The sequence below is a fragment of the Salvelinus fontinalis genome, chromosome 3 (genome assembly GCF_029448725.1).
Source record: "Salvelinus fontinalis isolate EN_2023a chromosome 3, ASM2944872v1, whole genome shotgun sequence".
In the NCBI taxonomy this organism is placed as follows: domain Eukaryota; kingdom Metazoa; phylum Chordata; class Actinopteri; order Salmoniformes; family Salmonidae; genus Salvelinus; species Salvelinus fontinalis.
In genome coordinates this window covers 73,232,487-73,253,265 of record NC_074667.1, presented here as the reverse complement: position 1 = coordinate 73,253,265, position 20,779 = coordinate 73,232,487, and the positions used below count along the sequence as shown (strand labels likewise).

The 20,779-nt window shown below is 39.6% G+C and overlaps 2 protein-coding genes across 2 annotated transcripts; both read right to left on the bottom strand.

The window, feature by feature from the left end:
- Positions 1–243: 243 nt before the first annotated feature.
- On the bottom strand, positions 244–7,341 carry LOC129851414 (mitochondrial glutamate carrier 1-like). Its single transcript, XM_055917928.1, has 10 exons — positions 7,221–7,341; positions 5,700–5,833; positions 5,345–5,470; positions 4,461–4,516; positions 3,036–3,126; positions 2,767–2,885; positions 2,468–2,660; positions 2,176–2,330; positions 1,991–2,066; positions 244–1,854 (listed from the first exon to the last, which is right to left on the bottom strand). Exons 2-10 carry the CDS (start codon positions 5,720–5,722, stop codon positions 1,695–1,697), a joined length of 999 nt encoding a protein of 332 aa, XP_055773903.1. The 5' UTR covers positions 5,723–5,833; positions 7,221–7,341; the 3' UTR covers positions 244–1,694.
- Positions 7,342–16,928: 9,587 nt separating this feature from the next.
- On the bottom strand, positions 16,929–18,534 carry LOC129851413 (thyrotropin subunit beta-like). The gene is made up of 3 exons (XM_055917927.1): positions 18,487–18,534; positions 18,125–18,326; positions 16,929–17,847 (listed from the first exon to the last, which is right to left on the bottom strand). The coding sequence occupies exons 2-3, from the start codon at positions 18,284–18,286 to the stop codon at positions 17,566–17,568; spliced, it is 444 nt and encodes a 147-aa protein (XP_055773902.1). The 5' UTR covers positions 18,287–18,326; positions 18,487–18,534; the 3' UTR covers positions 16,929–17,565.
- Positions 18,535–20,779: the final 2,245 nt, after the last annotated feature.

Genomic DNA, 20,779 nt, shown 5'->3' with positions numbered 1-20,779 from the left:
TGTTTGTCTATGGAGATTGCATGGCTGTGTGCTCGATTTTAGACACCGTCAGCAACAGCTGTGGCCAAAATAGTCAAATCCACTAATTTGAAGGGTTGTCCACATACTTTTGTGCATATGTATATATGTGTATTATGACATGGTTATGATAGTGTCATAACGTTATGGCACTGCGTGCTAAGTCAAGTGTGGTAAACCTCAACGTAAACTAGATGACCTGCACAAGAAGTATACACGTATGGATTTTCTTTAAATACATTGTTCTCTTTATTCAACCCGCCCTTCATCCACACATTGCATGAACCTAAACCTGCCCGTCCCGTGGATATATCAGTCAGGACTGCAGGTTATGAGTCAACCCAGGCATCACTTAAATACATACAAAATAAAATTAGACATACAACATAAAGTGATGTAACAGTCATTTCCTTTGTTAGATGACCTGGTACAGATAGCGTCGGTGATGCTATTTGGCAGGCTCAGTCAGTCTCGATACAGTATCACTTCCTTATAGTGAAAAATGCCAATCCACTCAGTTAAGGCAAATACAAAACCATTTGCATTACATTTAGGGGCATGTCATTAATAAAATAAAACAGAATTATGGCCATAAACTAAACGTCTTGGAACTATTGTCTATAGCCCTGAAGTAACATAGACCATAACAGAACACTTCACAAACTTACTGTATATGTATGTATAAATATGCATAATATAAATTAATTAAGTATTTAGAATGTAAAAAATAAACTAAGATGTGAGTGTCTGTGGCAGCGAACCATGAGGTGTAGCTGTGGAATAACCCCTAGGTGCTTGGTCCCTCTGTCTCAAACTAAACCTCAGTGAAATGTTAGTTGAAGAGGTTTCTTTTGAAAAGAAAATGTTAAAAAGCTCATTCTAACGTGTTTCTTTAGCCTTTTCAATCAACCACAGTTAAATTAACAATTCAAATGTGTAAATCAGATTAATTGATAGCTTGAAATCACATGACTGCAAAAACATGACAGACGCTATGAAATAACTTCACAAATGGAGGCTGAGGGGAGGACGGCTCAGAATGTCTGGAATGGAACGGCATTAAACACATGGAAACCATGTGTGTATTTGATACTATTCCACTCCAGCCATTACCACGAGCCCGTCCTCCCCAATTAAGGTGCCACCAACCTCCTGTGACCTATACAAATCTTTACACCACACTATGGCATTCAACCAACGTGCTGTTGTAGAAAAGTAGAATCATAAATTATCAAATCTTTTTTAGATAAACAATGGATAAAGAAAACAAAAAACGATGAAAAAACGTTCAGTTGTTGGTTGTGTTGAAATGGCCCCTCACAGAGGGAGAGGAACCAGGGAGACTCCCCAGCCAGCGCCACTGCTGCACTTCACGGTCCGCAGTTCAGCAAACTGACACCTTCAAGTGCAATCGTTGTTCACAGCCCATTAAATAAGCCAGGAAAATATTTGGAGGAAGTGCAGTACAGCTGTTAGACCATACAGGAAGTCAATAACTATTTTTTATTTTCTCTCTTTTCTAGGCTCCAAAGCTCTGACAGACACCTCAGTCTTACGTAGTTTATTTTTTCTGTACCAAATACTGATGGAATATAGCTGCCAGTATTTTGCTGAGATACTTCTTCATGCGACGTGTGAGAAAGTCCCATGCACAGCCAGGTAGTGTTGGTCTTATCTCATGCAGACAAGTAGTTGAAAGGTGACTGGTCCAGGATGAACTCTCCGATGCCAATAAAGTACATGACCTGTGCAATGCCAAAGAGAGGAGCGATGACCAGCGCCCTGCATCCTGCTCCCTTCAGAAAGGCAACGGGACCCTCCTTACTCATGATCTTACTGCAGGGAGAGAAAGGAAATAAATCACTGCTTGAATTTCAGGAAGGGGTGTAAATCCATTTTTATAGAGCACACTGGTTGTAAAGTTGCAACGAGTTCAAAGTCAGGGAAAAGCATGATTAAAGAGTGACTCTACCTGACGCAGTCAACCACACCGTTGTAGCTCTCCTCGTTGGCCCCTTTGCTCAGAGACTGCAATCTCGTTTTTACAACTGAAATAAAGAGCGGGAAATTGTTAGACCAGGAAGAAGAAAAATAAGAAATACACATCTGCTAGCTTAATAAAAGTGGGTCACAAATGGAGACAGATTCCAGACTCACCATCACAAGGATTGACTGCCACTGCTGCAGTGGAGCCAGCCAGACAGCCAGACAAGAAAGCCCAGTAGAAGGGCGCTGATTGATCTCGAGAGGGCTGGCCCAGACGGTTGAGGTGGGCGAACAGTGGGAAGTAGACCATGGAGAAGGGAACATCTCTGAAATAGCAGACAATAAGTATTTTACTGGTTTGTAAATCTGTTTTCTAAAACTATTCCAGTTTTTCTAGCCTAGCAGCCCCAATAAAAATTACTTCAGGCCTTTGACTTTACATGAATGTGTAAGAAGCCCTTACCTCATGAGGGTGGCCCCGAGGCCTTTGTAGAGGCCCTGGATGCCTTGTGTGTGCAGAAGGTCCCGGGCGATCTGGGTAGCAGACACTGCCCTGGCTGCAGGACTGGGCCCCACGTTGTAGGACCTGCTCAGCACTGTGTTAGTGGCAGCCAGCTTAGTGGGAGACATCATGGCTGGCATTCTCTGCTGAGCCGCTGGGAGGAACAAAAATACATGAATATACTTGCACAATATGTATTTGCCGCTGTAGGAATCACATGTAACATAACTTCCATCAATCAATACGGTGTACTTGCTTACCTAGCCTCCCTGCATCCTGAAGTTGAATCTTAAGCATTTCCATAGGAGTAGTAATGACAACTTGGCATATGCCTGCACCACAACCTGCCAACATCTCTTTAAACAACGTCAAGCCCTTCCTGCAACAAGGAGTCAGAGAGGTTAGAAAGCATGCATGGGATAGGATTTGTCTCTTCAATGACTAGTTGGACACTTCATAATATATCTATTAGCTACACTGTACTCTTAATCTACCGTCTTCACTGTCCGAAATGCAAACAGTAATTTACCCATTTTTGCTAAGATGCTGGCGGAAGAAGTCATTTGCGGCTAGTTTGATGGCCTTCTCAGGAGTGACCAAGGTCAGATTCACAGCAGCACCTAAAGACAAAACAATTGAACATTAGTCAAACCTTAAAAACCATACATCAAAATGTGTGAACAAGGAAATGTTACAAACAAAAACATTCCCCGCCACCATCGGTCCATTTAAGTATGCAATGCCATTGACTGTACAGTTCTAGCTATCAATCTAATACACACGTTTCTAAATGAAATAGACAAGAAGCGCACAGGATGGCTGCTTGGCATGATCATGGAGGGGGATTATTTCAAGCATAAATCAACCTAATGAGTTACATTAAAATGTGAGAAACATGATGAGAAGCAAGCAGAACAGGAATGTGAACAGAGATCAGACAACACTAGAGAAGGGGATGCAGAGAAGACAGTAAATCCCAGGAGAAAATGAAAAAAGCTAATCTACTGGAAGACCAACTTTTCTTTAGAAAACAAATGTGGGAAGAAGACTTTACATTAAGACATAGGCTAGCCTACATGCCAGTGGGAAATGGATAGACGAGAATGAAAGTCACCTTAGCCACTACTACGACATACATTTTCACAAGAGCATTGTTTGGCAATGGTCACAAGTGTTGGTGAAAAGTCAGTAAGCGAAAGGAGTCGAAAGCAGAAAGAACAGGTTCACTGATATGAAGACATGAAGGAGCAAAATATTGAACAAATGGGAAATGGTTGCCTAGTTGAAATAAAGCATTATTGTAAGAACCATTAAATGATTTGCCTTCAGCGTGGCTGTGCCATATCGGCTAGCCGTTCAATATCCCAGGGGGACCCAGGTCTGTAACATGAAAAACACAGATGCAAAAACAAAACAAACATTCCTCACACAAATGGAGTCCCATAAAATTAACTCCAACCTCCTCAACACAAAAGACACTAGGCTATGTACATGATGTTGCCCAACACAAATGTGTCAATGTGTTTCATACAGTATTTAGTTTTAGTACAGCTAAAGTAATGCATTTCACTGTGTCATCAATTGAAAATTAGGCCATTCGCTTTTAAAAGGATTTGTCATTCATTAAAATCTAAATAAATGAGTACAAAGAAACAAGCCAATTTCTAATGATGCATTTAAACATCACTACATAAGTACAATGCAGTGACCATCAATCAACTTGAGATCACATCCGAATATAATTACTTCTATCAATGAATGAGAAACTACTGCATTGATTGTGATTGAACAGCAACTTGACTGCTTTCACTTTAAGCAAATAATAAAATCCAGGTCAGTTATTGCTTAAAATAATTTTCTTACAAATCGGTCACAATTTCACTAATAACCCCCTTGTTGACTAGATATAGAAACAGTACTATAAAACTAGGACAAAAAATGGAATGACTCTTACCTCTATACATGCCAAAGTATCCTTCTGATCGAACAGTCTTAATGAGGCAGTCCAGCCTAAGAGAGAAAACACATGTCAGAATGATGGAAATTTACCACAACGTCTTCTTCCTTTGGGTTCCCGAGGGAGCAGCCCCACCTACTCGTATAGGTAGGGCTGTGACGTGACGTTAATGGAATTTTTGGTGAAGGTTATTTGTCAGCCAAATGACTGCAGTCACCGTTTAGAACTGTTACAATAGCACCAAAAGTCTCATCACGTTGTAAAGAGTCCATGTTATGGCGGAAGCGGATTCGACCGCAAGTGTCAATCTTTTTTAATGCCGTCCCGTCTTCAGTCAGATGTCTGTTCCACATAATTCTAGAACTGGCTAGTTTTGCCTCTCCTCGTCTCTGCTTATATAAGCTGTTTGATGTAAATCAGGATTACATCCATTTGCTGCTATCAGGTAAATGGTCAACTATTTTTCATGATGGACAATCCATAAATCGTCAGTTACACAATTACTGCACCAGGCCTATCTATAGGTAAAACAGACAGTCAGAACTAAGTAACATCAAGGGGTTTAGGGTGGCGATGCCAACTGAATGGGTACACAGAGCAAAGGGAAATTTCCACTCCCCTCACACATTCCTCAGGATTACTCAACAGGAAGAATGAGCCAATGACGACAGTCGGTCGTCACAAACATGGGACTCAAAGCCGGGCACCAGTCTATACTCTCACAACAGCAGCCGCATTCTCTGAAGTACACCTCAAGATATCCCATCCTATATTAATTCCATGTCCTTTGTGGTGTTTTTAAAAATGGTCAAATAAATGTAACTATCAAGATTTAGCTATGCAGCCACATAGCATGACATGAAAAGGGAGGAAAGACTCACATGTTCTTGTAGATCTGCTGACCTTGCCTCTGGTTCTGTAACCTGGTCTTTACAAGGTCGATGGGAAACACACAGGTGACCCCAACAATGCCAGCAATACCACCATTGATCAGTTTAGCGGGAAGGCTGGAAAAAATAAAACCGTTTGAGATTAGATTCAGTTTGAGATTAGATTCACACACACCTTCAAGGCACTTGAAATAGATAAAACAAAGCAAGGATACATTTATGAAAACATTTTCCTGGGGTTACTAACACTGAAAACAAACCAAAGCAACTCTCTAGATATTGCACATATTGAGTAAAAAAAGTGAAAGACGCTCAAGACAGATGGAGAAAGCCACAGTTACAATACCTGATCTGCTGCTGGTGAGCCATGGTAACTTTCAGATAGATAGCAGATGTAGAACGGAGCTGTGATATCTTAGCTAGTCGTAAGTCGATCGTAGTGGTCAGTAGATCAAGTGCTGATGAGCTGCTGCTAGAGTTCTGGAGAGGAAGAGCCAGGGAGATTATTTATATATAGACAAGCCTGTCAGAGTCCTGAGCGTGAATACGCACACGCAAAATTAAACCTAATACACACAAAGCCTATCCCACACATATACAGCAACATGCCCCTTGGATAATCTCCACCCACTCACACCTCAAAGGATCACGAGGGTTTACAACCTGCCTCCTACTGGAAGTGAAAAGTGAATCTCAATACACGCTCAGTAACAGGAAGTCTATATTTGGGCACCAGTTTGCATGGCCCTGAGGCATCAACTCCAGTATCCTTGGCACAGTTGCTAGGGTAAAAGACATTCCAGGTCAGGACGTGAACAAGATTCAACTTGAGTCTAACTTGTAACTTTACTACACCCCAAACCAGTTTAATAATTAACGTTAGTTAGCTATTTCACTTTAATTTAAAGCTAGAATCCTTATTTGCTACATTCATTTTCAGACACACACATACACACACACACACACACACACACACACACACACACACACACACACACACACACACACACATACATACATACATACATATCGCCATTGGTTGTTGAAGAATATTACTTACGAGCTTAGTTCAACTGTCATACCCCATCAGAACCCAAAATATAAGCTTGTCTTACTCCAATGTTTGCAAAGAACTTAAATATTAAGCAACGCTGCACAGTATAGCCTCAAAACATGGTTAAAACTATAGCTTATATCATGTATGGTCAGTCATTGCACCACATACTAGATCATTTAGTAGAGCATGGACCTTGCAACGCCAGGGTTGTGGGTTTGATTCCCACGGGGGACCATTACGAACAAGTATAAAAATGAATGCACTCTACTGTAAATAGCTCTGGATAAGTGTCTGCTAAATGCATAAAATGTCAAATTAGTGGTTAACGTTAGTTAGCTACATTTTTGCCAGTCCCATCCATTAACTTAACTAACTAGGTACTATTATATAATAATTTCCCCAAAGTAATCTTATTCAATAATAGCAACAATATCTTTCATTACGATTGCGCCTTATTTACTTAGCTAATTAGGTTACCAAGGCTAGCTAGTTAGCTGTTATTTATCCGGAAATGGCGTTAGCTAGCTAACGTTAATTCAGTATCTTCCGTAGATATATAACGTTGCTGTAAGATTATTAATCAAGTTTCTCAATATATAAAAATTCTAATAATACTTAATGTTCGAAAAGGTAGTTTAATTGCACTCAGAGCAAGCTATTGTTAACTTGCTACCTAACATTATCTAGCTAGCCGCGGCAGTTCCTCTTTCAATAATGCATTATAAGAAATTGAGCAACGATGACATCGAAAGTGTCAATCCAGTGATACATTAGCTAATAGTTTTATTTGATAACGCGAAAGACACTCACCTGAAATAAATGTCAGATGAGATATGTCGTTCTAGTACGTAAAAATATCGTCGGTCTTGTCATTAGTTGTGAAACTTGCTGAATGACATACTGGAAAATTCCATTACTTTATAAAACATGAAGGCGGGGCCAACTATTCGAAATGAGAGTTCAAATTTTTCCAATCGTGGTTTTCAAATGTACATATTAACGGTTCATTTGTCGTTTTATTTCGTTATTTGAAATACAACCAATGTTTATTTATTTTCCCTTTTGTACTTTAACTATTTGCACATCATTACAACACTTTATATCGACCTAATATGACATTTGAAATGTGACATTTGAAACTTTTGTGAGTAATGTTTACTGTACATTTGTTATTGTTTATTTCACTTTTGTTTATTATCTATTTCACTTACTTTGGCAATGTAAACAACAATGTAAACATATGTTTACCATGCCAATAAAGAAGTGGCGGGGATTAAAGGCTGAAGTTGCCCCTGGGTGCTGATCTAAGGTCAGTTTGGAATTTTCGTGAAGATTTGGGGATGGTAACATCAACAAGATTCTTCATCCAAGATCAGTTCCTACTTACATCTTCCCAAAGCCAGAGAGTATATACACAGAGGGTAAGTTAAAAGTAGCTTTGGTATAGGCAGTGGTGAAAAAAAGTACCCAATTGTCATACACGAGTAAATGTAAAGATACCTTAATAGAAAAGTACTCACGTAAATGTGAAAGTCACCAAGAAAGAAAACTACTTGATTAAAAGTCTAAAGGTATTTGGTTTCATATATACTTAAGTATCAAAAGTAAATGTAATTGCTAAAATATACTTAAGTATCAAACGTGAATGTAATTGCTGAAATATACTTAAGTATCAAAAGTAAAAATATTAATTATTTCAAATTAAATACCATTTTCTTGTTTTTTAAATTCAGCGATAACCAGAGGCACGCTCCAACACTCAGACATAATTTACAAATGAAGCATGTATGTTTCATGAGTCTGTGAGGCAGTAGGGAAGACCAGGGATATTCTCTTGATAAATGTATGAATTGTACCATTTTCCTGTCATGCTAAACTTTAAAAATGTAACTAATACTTTTTGGTGCCAGTGAAAATGTATGGAGTAAAAACTACATTATTTTCTTGAGGAATATAGAGGAGTAAAAGTAAAAGTTGTCAAAAATATAAATAGTAAAGTACAGATACCCCCCAAAATACTGAGTATTTTTACTTAAGTACTTTACACCACTGGGTATAGGCCTATGACTGGACATAGCGCAAACTTTCTCCAAATAAGATAGGACTAATAAAACTTTAAACTTAGTGTGTAATTGGTATAGTAGTGTTATTAGTATAGACCAAGGCCATCTGACCAAATCCTACATGGCATGAGGAGTCAAATATATCAGATGGGTAGGATCACAGAGATCCTTATCTTATTCATTACTATGGGTAGACTCTTCAACTGCTTTTCAATAGGCCTACACACAAACTAGGACAGGATCTTTGAAATTGAACTGCACTGCATGTAGAGCTTTTTTTTTTTTTTACAAAAGCATGAAAGGGGATTACATCAAATGGTTTACATCAAGCTATCCAAAATAATGCTAACCATAACTGAGTGAATGACACTTGAATTATCTGAAAGTCCTTGTGCCAAATAAACAATTACAAAGAGTTGGATGTTTGCAGTGCTATAATCCCAAACATCATGTCAATGTATAATCCTTAACATGGGAAAGCAAACACAGACAATGATGCTTAACTGTTCATTAATTTAATTCCAATCATTAGCCACTAAAGTACAGGAGCCAACACACAGGGTCAAGGGTCAAGGGTCAAAGACAAGCTGGGTAAGTAAGGGATGTTATAATAGATAGGTGTTGTTCAATTACTAATGCTGCTTCTTTTTAAAACAAGTCATAACACAGTCCGAGGTAGGTAGGCCGAGGTAGGCCTTCATTTTAAAGAAGAATTTGTTCTTAACTGACTTGCCTAGTTAAATAAAGGTAAATAAAAATAAAATATGTTGCTTTAAACCAATGAGATTTCAAATAAGTTTGAAAATGTTTTATTGTTTCTTTCTCCACAATAAAAAACATGATGTTATGTCATATGAATGCACACACTTAGTCATGACTCGCTTTGGACAAAAATGGCTGCTAAATGGCGTATACACTGAGCATACAAAACATTAAGAACACCTTCTTAATATTGAGTTGTACCTATTTTTTCCCTCAGAACAGCCTCACTTTGTCTGGGCATGGACTCTACATGGTGTCGAAAGCGTTCCACAGGGCTGCTGGCCCATGTTCACTCCAGTGCTTCCCACATTTGTCAAGTTGGCTGGTAGTGGATCTCTACTCCAAATAGCTCGTTCCATCTCATCCCAAAGATGCTCAATTGGATTGAGATCTGATGACTGGGCAGGCCACTGCAGTAAGCTGAATTCACTCTCATGTTTGTGAAACCATTCCTGGACAATCCTAGCCTTGTAGCATAGAGCATTATCCTGCTGGAAAAAAATCTATTTGCAGATGGATACAGAAGATTCTTTGTGCGTTGCGCCGACAGAAATAAACATCTCTCTGGGAAGAAGAAGGGCTGGGGTGTATGTTTCATGATTAACGATTCATGGTGTATTTGTAACAGCATACAGTAACTCAAGTCCTTTTGTTCACCTTACGTAGAATTCCTCACAATCAAATGCCGACCGTATTATCTCCCAAGAGAATTCTCGTCAGTTATTGTCACAGCTGTGTATATCCACACTTAAGCCGATATCACGACGGCCCTCAAGGAACTTCACTGGACTTTATGTAAACTGGAAACCATATATCCTGAGGCTGCATTTATTGTAGCTGGGGATTTTAACAAAGCAAATTTGAGAAGAAGGCTACCTAAATTCTATCAGCATATTAATTGTAGCACTCATGCTGGCAAAACTGTATCACTGCTACTCTAACTTCCGTGATGCTTACAAGGCCCTCCCCCGCCCTCCCTTCGGAAAATGTGACCACGACTCCATTTTGCTCCTCCCTTCCTATAGGCATAAACTCAATCAGGACGTACCCGTGACAAGGACAATTCAACGCTGGTCTGACCAATCGGAATCCACACTTCAAGATTGTTTTGAACACGCGGACTGGGACATGTTCCGGGTAGCCTCAGAGAATAATATTGATTTATATGCTGATTCGGTGAGTGAGTTTATAAGGAATTGTGAAGGAGATGTTGTACCCACTGTGACTATTAAAACCTACCCTAACCAGAAACCGTGGATAGATTACAGAATTCGCGCAAAACTGAAAGCATGAACCACTGCATTTAACCATGGACAGTTGACTGGGAAAATGGCCAAATACAAACAGTGTAATTATTCCCTCCGCAAGGCAATCAAACAAGCAAAATGTCAGTATAGAGACAAATTGGAGTCACAATTCAACGGCTCAGACATGAGACATGTGTGTCAGGGTCTCCAGACAATCAGAGACTACAAAAAGAAAACCAGCCACGTCAAGGACAGCAACGTCTTGCTTCCAGACAACTAAACACATTATTTTCCCGCTTTGAGGATAATACAGTGCCACTGACGTGGCCCGGTACCAAGGACTGTGGGCTCTCCTACTCCGTGGCCGACGTGAGTAAGACATTTAAACATGTTAATCCTCGCAAGGCTGCCGGCCCAAACGACATCCCTAGCCGCATCCTCAGAGCATGCGCAGACCAGCTGGCTGGTGTGTTTACGGACATATTAAATCTCTCCCTGGCCCAGTCTGCTATCCCCACATGCTTCAAGATGGCCACCATTGTTCCTGTACCCAAGAAGGCAAAGGTAACTGAACTAAATGACTATCGCCCCGTAGCACTCACTTCTGTGCTTTACCTGTCACCCTAGACCCACTTCAATTTGCGTACCACCCCAATAGGTCCACTGATGATGCGATCGCCATCACACTGCACATTGCCACCTAGACAAAAGGAATACCTATGTAAGAATGCTCTACAAGCTCCTCATTAAGTTTGAGGTACTGGGTCTCAACCCCGCCTTGTGCAATTGGGTCCTGGACTTCCTGATGGGCCGCCCCCAGGTGTTGAAGGTAGGAAACAACATCTTCACTTTGCTGATCCTCAACAATGGGTGTCCCACAAGGGTGCGTGCTCAGCCCCCTCCTGTACTCCCTGTTCAACCATGATTGCATAGCCACACACGCCTCCAACTCAATCATCAAGTTTGCAGACGACACAACAGTTGTAGGCTTGATTACCAACAACGACGAGACAGCCTATAGGGAGGAGGTGAGGACACTTGGAGTGTGGTGTCAGGAAAACAACCTCTCACTGAACGTCAAAAAAACAAAGGAAATGATCGTGGACTTCAGGAAACAGCAGAGGGAGCATCCCCCTATCCACATAGACGGGACAGCAGTGAAGAAGGTGGAAAGTTTTAAGTTCCTCGGCGTACACATCGCGGACAAACTGAAATGGTCCACCCACACAGTGTAGTGAAGAAGGCGCAACAGCGCCGCTTCAACCTCAGGAAAGCTTGGACAGAGAGAATGAAAAATAGCTCCTATCTCAAGGCCATCAGACTGTTAAACAGCCATCATTAACACAGTGAGACTGTAGCCTACATACAGACTGGAAATCATAGGCCAAGTTAATAAATGGATCACTAGTCACTTTAATAATGCCACTTTATAATGTTTACCTATCTTGCATTACTCATCTCATATGTATAAACTATATTTTATACCATCTATTGCATCTTGCCTATGCCGCTCGGTCATTGCTCATCCATATATTTATATGTATATATTCTTATTCCATTCCTTTACTTAGATGAGTGTGTATCAGGTAGTTGTTGTGGAATTGTTAGGATACTGGTTAGATATTGCTGCACTGTCTGAACTAGAAGCACAAGCATTTCGCTACACTCACAATAACATCTTCTAACCATGTGTATGTGACCAATAAAATGTAATTTGATTTGATGCCATGAAGGGATGCACCTGATTGGCAATGATGTTCAAACTTTGCTCCATTTTTATCAAGGAGCCCAATAGAGAGAAATAGTAATGGTGTCCTTTTGTAGGCACTAACTAACTCTGCCATGGTTCTTTGGACAAATGGTTAGTTGGAAAAATAATTTCCACCACCGAGTCATTGAACTTAATGTTGGTGATATGGCCCCTCGTGTTCATGTAACCGTTGTGAAATTGCCAGCTAGTTAGCGGTGGTGCGCGCTAGCAGCCTTTCAGTTGGTTACGTCACTTGCTCTGAAACCTAGAAGTAGTGGTTCCCCTTGCTCTGCAATGGCCGTGGCTTTTGTGGAGCGATGGGTAACGATGCTTCGTGGCTGTCAGTTGTTGATGTGTGCAGAAGGTCCCTGGCGCGAGCCCGTGTCGGGGGGAGGGGACGGTCTAAAGTTATACTGTTACATTCAGACAAGTAATCCTCTGTTGCGATTGGTTTCCTACCATTTGAAAAAGGGGAACACAACAAAAACAAAACTACACAGATTTGTTTGAATGGAACTGTGAATTGCATGTGCCCTACATACAGTAGCTAATTCAATTCTGTCTAAAATAATGCTGAGGAGTCAAATTCTGTTTGGATGATTGCTTTATTCATCAGAGTATCAGGGCTTTTCTCTTCAAAACACAGCTTGATGTGGTATGTCAGCTGTACAATTCACACCATTGTCATGTGATTAGTCTGATTGTTTCAGAGTAAATTCAGGCCAACAGTATTTTATTCATTTTAAACCAATTGTATTTAATAAAAATGGAAAAGCAACACACTTATAATCACTGTCCAATCTGATTAAATCAATGAGACTTTCATGAGGTCAATTCTAGTTATGTAGTATTGACAAGGAAGTTTTAAGGTGGGGGACAATATAACAATAATGTATATTAGGGTGCCGAGTGACCCATGCTCGATACGCAATTTTGTGATGTTGAAATCATTCTGATGAATGCTATCTGACAATGAATATCTATGGTCATTTTCCATCTATTAGTACTGAGCGATTAACAAACATTTCTGTTATTTTTGGTTTTTAAACAACTAGTTAATTGGTCGACGTCGGTTCAATTATTTTAATTCCATTTCGTTTTTTTTCTTCATGTGAGCTCAATGCGCACATCGCACAGTTCCTCAGGTCGCGCACCTGTTAATGGTGGGTCGCGACGTGTCAGAGTAAATGTATAATTATTTCATGAATTACTAGAATTGATTTGGCCAAGTGCAACTGCGCTCTCTGCTTAGCAGTGTTGCCTCTGCTCAGTTTGGCAGAAGCGCGAGTGTGAGGAAGACGTGCGTGTGCCTCGTGGTATACCTGCTCCTTTGAGGCAGTTTTCTTGAAGATCACTCCGCGACACCCCCGCTGCGGCGCTGTCGTTCAGGAGCAGATGAAGTGCTGTCAGCCACTGACTTGTCATTCCTACTCGCCGTCACTCACCGCTGTTATTGAATTGACTCAAGCTAGTCACAAGTTCTGACTGAACTCAATCGTCATGAAATGCAATACAGCAATGAGTTTCTCTCTCTTGGTTTCATGCAAACTTTGAGAAATAACGAGGAGCGCCCACAATGTGTTTTGTGATGGGAGGTGCTCAGTAATGAGTCTCAAAACGAACAAAAGAACGACACGTCCTGACCAAACATTCACAGCATGACGGTAAACCCAGGGACTTTTTTCTGAACAGGGCAGAATGCTTCAGGAAACAGTACTAAAACATTGGAAGAGTAAATCAGCTAGCAAGGCATTATTGTCATTTTATAACAGTTGATGATGACACTGTAAACAGAAATGAGGGATTACTATCTCTTAGTAGTCGATGTGAATTTTTCTTAAAAAACAACAATGTACACAGCTAGTAGCTAGCTAACGTAAACGTTAGGCAAAGCAAGCTAGCTAGCTAACTGATACTGCAACCCTAAGTAACAGTACAGATGAAAAATAATCAGGTCTACTGTACATCTTACTGTTTAAATTATTGTTGTTTATTCCAGTTCAGAATGAAAGTGATGCCTTGTATTTTAACAGCAACAGTTCCAACCTAGACATATATGTAATAGTGTTTTTAATGGGGAACAATACACATGGATAGCTATTTATATGGTTATTTAATGTAATTGTTATTCGTTTTTGTCTATATTGCATTTGTTTTAGGCATTACGACAATGTAATGTACACATATTTACATATAGTTGCATGTTTTTATAAGCTTGGGTCCCATTAAAACACAGAATTTCTCATTTGGGTCCCAGGCTGAAAAAGTTTAAGAACCCCTGACATAGAGACCAGCTGTTGCTTCGCAAGGTATCTCTACCTGATAATAGATGATCTAAGTTATTGATATTTGGTATTCAGCCTTCTTAAATAGAGGCCGACCGATTATGTTTTTTCAACACCGATACCGATTATTGGAGGACCAAAAAAAGCAGATACCGATTAATCAGCATTTTTTATATATTTATATTAATGACAATTACAACAATACTCAATGAACACTTTTATTTTAACTTAATATAATACAGAAACAAAATAAATTTAGTCTCAAATAAATAATGAAACATGTTCAATTTGGTTTAAATAATGCAAAAACACAGTGTTTGTGAAGAAAGTAAAAGTGCAATATGTGCCATGTAAAAAAGTTAATGTTTAAGTTCCTTGCTCAGAACATGAGAACATATGAAAGCTGGTGGTTCCTTTTAACATGAGTTTTCAATATTCCCAGTTAAGAAGTTTTAGGTTGTTATTATAGGACTATTTCTCGCTATACCATTTGTATCTCATATACCTTTGACTATTGGATGTTCTTATAGGCGCTATAGTATTACCAGCCTAATCTCGGGAGTTGATATGCTTGAAGTCATAAACAGCGCTGTGCTTCAATCATTGCGAAAAGCTGCTGGCAAACGGAGGAAAGTGCGGTTTGATGAATGCTTACGAACATGCTGCTGCCTACTACCGCTCAGTCAGACTGCCCTATCAAATATCAAATCATAGACTTAATTATAATATAATAAACACACAGAAATACAAGCCTTAGCTCATTAATATGGTCAAATCCGGAAACTATCATTTCGAAAACAAAACATTCTTTCAGTGAAATACGGAACCGTTCCCTATTTTATCGAACGGGTGACATCCCTAAGTCTAAATATTGCTGTTACATTGCACAACCTTCAATGTTATGTCCTAATTATGTAAAATTCTGGCAAATTAATTACGGTCTTTGTTAGGAAGAAATGTAATTCACACAGTTCGCAACGAGCCCGGCGACCCAAACTGCTGCATATGCCCTGACTCTGCCTGCACTGAACGCAAGAGAAGTGACACAATTTCAGGCACCGCATTGATTATATGCAACGCAGGACAAGCTAGTTAAACTAGTAATATCATCAACCGTGTGTAGTTAAATAGTAAATATGTTAAGATTGTTTTTCATAATATAAGTTTAATGCTAGCTAGCAACTTACCATGGCTCCTTGCTGTCTGCACTCACGTAACAGGTGGTCAGCCTGCCACGCAGTCTCCTCATGGATTGCAATATAATCGGCCATAATCGGCATCTAAAAATGCCGATTACGATTGTTATGAAAACTTAAAATCGGCCCTAATTAATTGGCCATTCCGATTAACCGGTCGACTACTAGTCATAAAAGTGTTCCTTATTTACTTTGAAGACTACAAAATAGTGATTTTGTCAGACCAGCATAGGCAGCAGCTCTATAGAGATGAGATGATGACTCTGAATGAAATAATAAAGTAATCAAATAAAACAAATGTAATATACACAACTAAAGTATTTTATTAAAGTAAAGTAATGTGAATAAAACATGGGACTTATATTCATTGTTTTATTCTGTGTTAGCATTCAACCCACATAATAATGCACAATGCATTTAATGTAAAACATGTTTTATCGAAACAGAAATAGAAGACCTCAATACATTTTTTGGTAATCAAACCGAACCAACCTCAAAAGCACGAATCGCTCAGCATTTCCATCTAAGCCTCCTTACCTCTCCCTGCCCTGTGGTTTCCCTCTGTGAGTCATCATCATGTCATGGCCCTTGTCACATTGACACAGACTGGATTACAACATAAGGTATGGAAAATTCATAATATCAGATTAAGCATTGATTGAGATAGAAGGGAGTCCAAATGACAGGCGCATAACATGTCCCCCTCTGAGCTGGTGACTTATATATAGACCACCAGCTGTCTCCCCAAACGTCCTTTGTTTATTTCCGACCACGCATACCCCCTGTGATACACTCCCACGAGACTAAAGTTATAACCAGATGCACTTTGGATAGGAATGGATAGGATAGGATAATGTATGAAATCCCATTGAATGATGTGTGTTAGTAATGTCCATCGAGTGCACTTGGTGAAATAAAACAGTATTTCATTATACTATATTGTATTCATTTTTTGACAAAACTACTAATACATATTTTTAGAATTTAGATTTTTTTTTTACTTGATAGTGCACAGGCTAATATCTCTATGATTATTTCACACAGAAATAATTTACAATCAGATTATCAAGCCAACGGAGGGAAAGTCAGGGAGTCATTGCCACGGTCTTGTTAATCACTATGTTGTTGCTGTCAGTGTGTCTGTGTTGTGTTTTGAGTGTGACAGCAAGCTGTGTTCCTACACAGGATGTGATTAATTAAGATTACTGACAACTATTTACAGACTTCAGCTTTAATCTAGTTGCATTCATGGTACTGGTTCAACGTAAACAAAATAGCTCAGTGTGTCAATGGACAGGACAGACAGAGAAGAACAAACCCAGGAAGCAGACAAAAATACCAGGGTCGGCAACTTGTAAGTATAGCAGTAAACGAAAAAGCACATCCAGATACCAAACAAAACACACACTATACATGTCACAATACATGGGGTCCACCACCCTGTAACTACAAGTATGTATCCACCACAAACACATAAACACAATGCTAAGCACAATGATGTTCTATTTTGATAATGAGTAGGCTATTGACCATAAACTTTATTTGAACCGATCATTCTCATTACCTCCCCTGTTGGTAGTATGGTCATTACAGATGCAGGGTCTTAATTTGATCACTCTTTTGTTGCTGAGAATTTTCCTACTCAGCAAAAAGGCTTCTAAAGTTTGTAACTTCCACTTTAAAATGTCAGGCATGATTTACCCTAATGAAAAATGTATCAACCCTACAAAAAATGACCATGAACTATAATCCATTATAATAATTAGCATTTCCTGTTGCTAAAGGATATTTTCCTGCTGTAGAAGAATGGCTCAAATTAAGATCCTACATCTGTCCACGGAAGGGAGAGAATTTAGTTGGTGTGGATGTAGTTGTTCAGGCCAGGGTATGGGTAGATGTGTCTGAGTGGCTTGGTACACCTGGGGCCGTCACCACTGCTGGCCTTGTGGGCACACTCATCACTGTCTGTGTTGCAAGTTCCACAGTGGCAGCTGAGGGCTACGGGGTAGGTGAAGAGAGGGTTGGCATGGAGCGGACAACCAGGCAGTATCACTGTACGGTACTCCACCTGGTCATAGGTACAGCCTCTCTGGACCAGGAATCGTGGTCCGGCCAGCTCCTTCATATTACTGTCCTGATTATCACACACACAGACACATGCTAAACATATATACATTAAATTCATGGTATTTTGTATAATTGACCTTGTCTGTAACTACTAGTGTCCTGCAATTATGGCCAGGTCTGTCTTGTAAAATAGTATGCTTAATCTCAATGAGACTATGCTGATCAAATAAAGGGAAAACAAAACATGTTTTTGTGGGAGGATAAACGTTTTAAACTGAGTGATTTTTACAGATTTTTTCTTGTTGAAAACTTAGAATGTCTGGTTCAGCTTGTAGCCTGCTTACCCTTGAGTAGCAGAAACCCATGCAAATGGTAGTATTGATGGCCACGCAGAAGTCACATTCATGTCTCTCCTCATACAGAGTGTAGTCCGTGGGCACACACATGGGGACAGCTTGGCTGAACAGCAGGCAAAGGAGACCACACATGGCCACAGACGATTCCATTTGGCAAGCAGCGACAACTTTCTGTCATACAATCAAGAACCTGCATGGAATTAAAGTCAATGTCAAGAAGAAAATATGAACATATTTATAGTTTTATAGTTGGAAATATGAACAAATTCGGTCCTTCAGCAAGGCTGCACCGATAGCTGGACAAAAGAAGCTGAACCAGTGTTCCTGTCAGATCAGCTCTGCTCACTCACCTGTTAGAGCTGGGCACATGCAGGCCTGATGATGCTGCCTGATGCTCTTTATACAGGCATTCTAATCCACCTTGATCCCACTGGACCATTATCTCCCATCTCTGACCGAGTGGAAGCAGGAGTCTCCAGGCCCATTATCATGTTGACATACATAAATACATTTGCAATTACATTTGAGTCATTTAGCAGACGTTTTTATCCAGAGCGACTTACAGTTAGTGCATTCATCTTAACTTCTTATGGCTGAAGGGGCAGTATTGAGTAGCTTGGATGAAAGGTGCCCATTGTAAACGGCCAGCTCCTCAGTCTCAGTTGCTAATATATGCATATTATTATTAATATTGGATAGAAAACACTCTACATTTTCTAAAACTGTTTGAATTAAGTCTGTGAGACTAACAGAACTCATATGGCAGGCAAAAACCTGAGAAGTTCCACTTCCTGTTTGGATTTTTTTGGGGGGTGCCATATTTTCAACCAAGCTGAAAATGCAGAGAGATATTGATAGGTTTTCACTTCCTACGGCTTCCACTAGATGTCAACAGTCAATAGAACTAAGTCTGATGACTCAAATGTGAAGGGGGGTCGAAGGAGACAGAATTTAGAATGAGCTGCCATAAGGTGACCATGCATTCAACACTCGCGTTCACGTGAGAGGCAGCTCCGTTCCATCTCTCAATTGAAATCGATTTAATTCTCCGGTTGGAACGTTATTCAAGATGTATGTTAACAACATTCTAAAGATTGATTCAGTACATCATTTGCCATGTTTCTACAGACTGTAACGGAACGTTTGGACATTTCGTCACGTTATAGTGGTCGCGCTTTGAGACTTTGGTTAGGGTATTTGGTAAACAATTCGAAAGTAGCTAATTTGACATAAATAACGGACATGAACGAACAAATCAAGCATTTATTGTGGACCTGGGATTTCTAGGACTGCATTCTGATGAATTCATCAAAGGTAAGGAAACATTTATCATGTATTTTCTGGTGTCTGTTGAGTCCAACATGGTGGCTAATTTGGCTAATCATCTGAGCTCCGTCTCAGATTATTGCATGGTTTATATTTCCGTAAAGTTTTTTTGAAATCTGACATAGCGGTTGCATTTAGGAGAGGTATATCTATAATTCTATGTGTATTACTTGTATCATCATGTATATTTCTGTTGAGTATTTCTGTTGAAACAATGTGGCTATGCAAAGTCACTTGATGTTTTTGCAACTAGTGAATCTAACGCCTCAATGTAAACTCAGATTTTTTTATATAAATATGAACTTAATCAAACAAAACATGCATGTATTGTGTAACATGAAGTCCTATGAGTGTCATCTGATGAAAATAATCGAAGGTCAGTGATTCATTTTATCTCTATTCTGGTTTTTGTGAAAGCTATCTTTAGCTGGAAAAAATGGCTGTGGTTATTGTGGTTTTGTGGTGACCTAACATAATCGTTTGTAGCGCTTTCGCTGAAAAGCCTATTTGAAATCGGACACTTTGGTGGGATTAACAACACGATAACCTTTAAAATGATATAAGATACATGAATGTCTGAGGAATTTTAATTATGAGATTTCTGTTTTTTGAATTTGGCGCCCTGCACTTCGACTGGCTGTTGTCATATCGATCCTGTTAATAACCTGTTCGGGACAGGGGGGCAGTATTTTCACTTTGGACGAATTGCGTGCCCAAACGGAATTTCCTCCTACTCTGTCCCAGAAGGTAATACATGCATATTATTATTACTATTGTATAGAAAACACTCTGAAGTTTCTAAAACTGTTTGAAATATGTCTGTAAGTAAAACAGAACTCATATGGCAGACAAAAACCTGAGAAGAAATCCAAACAGGAAGTGAGAACTCGATTTTCAAAACAGTGCCAAATGATACCCCTTTTAGTTATGGATGTGCAAACACTTCCTAGGGCTTCCACTAGATGTCACCGTCTTTAGATTTTGGTTATATGATTCTACTATAAAGGAGGGGCTCATAGGAGCTATTTTACTGAGTGGTCTTCAGAAATTCTCAGTCTCATTGTGCACGGTCACGAGAGAGTATGCTCTCGTTCCAATGCTCTTTCTTCAGACAATGAAATTCTCCAGTTGGATCCTTATTGATTATTAATGTTAAAAACATCCTAAATATGGAGTGCATACATCATTTGACTTGTTTCTACGAACTGTAACGGAACTTTTTGAGTTTTTGTCTGGAGGGATTGCTCGTGCGTCATGAAAATGGATTACTGGGCTGAACATGCTAACAACAAGTGGCTAAATGATGGGCTTTATGGA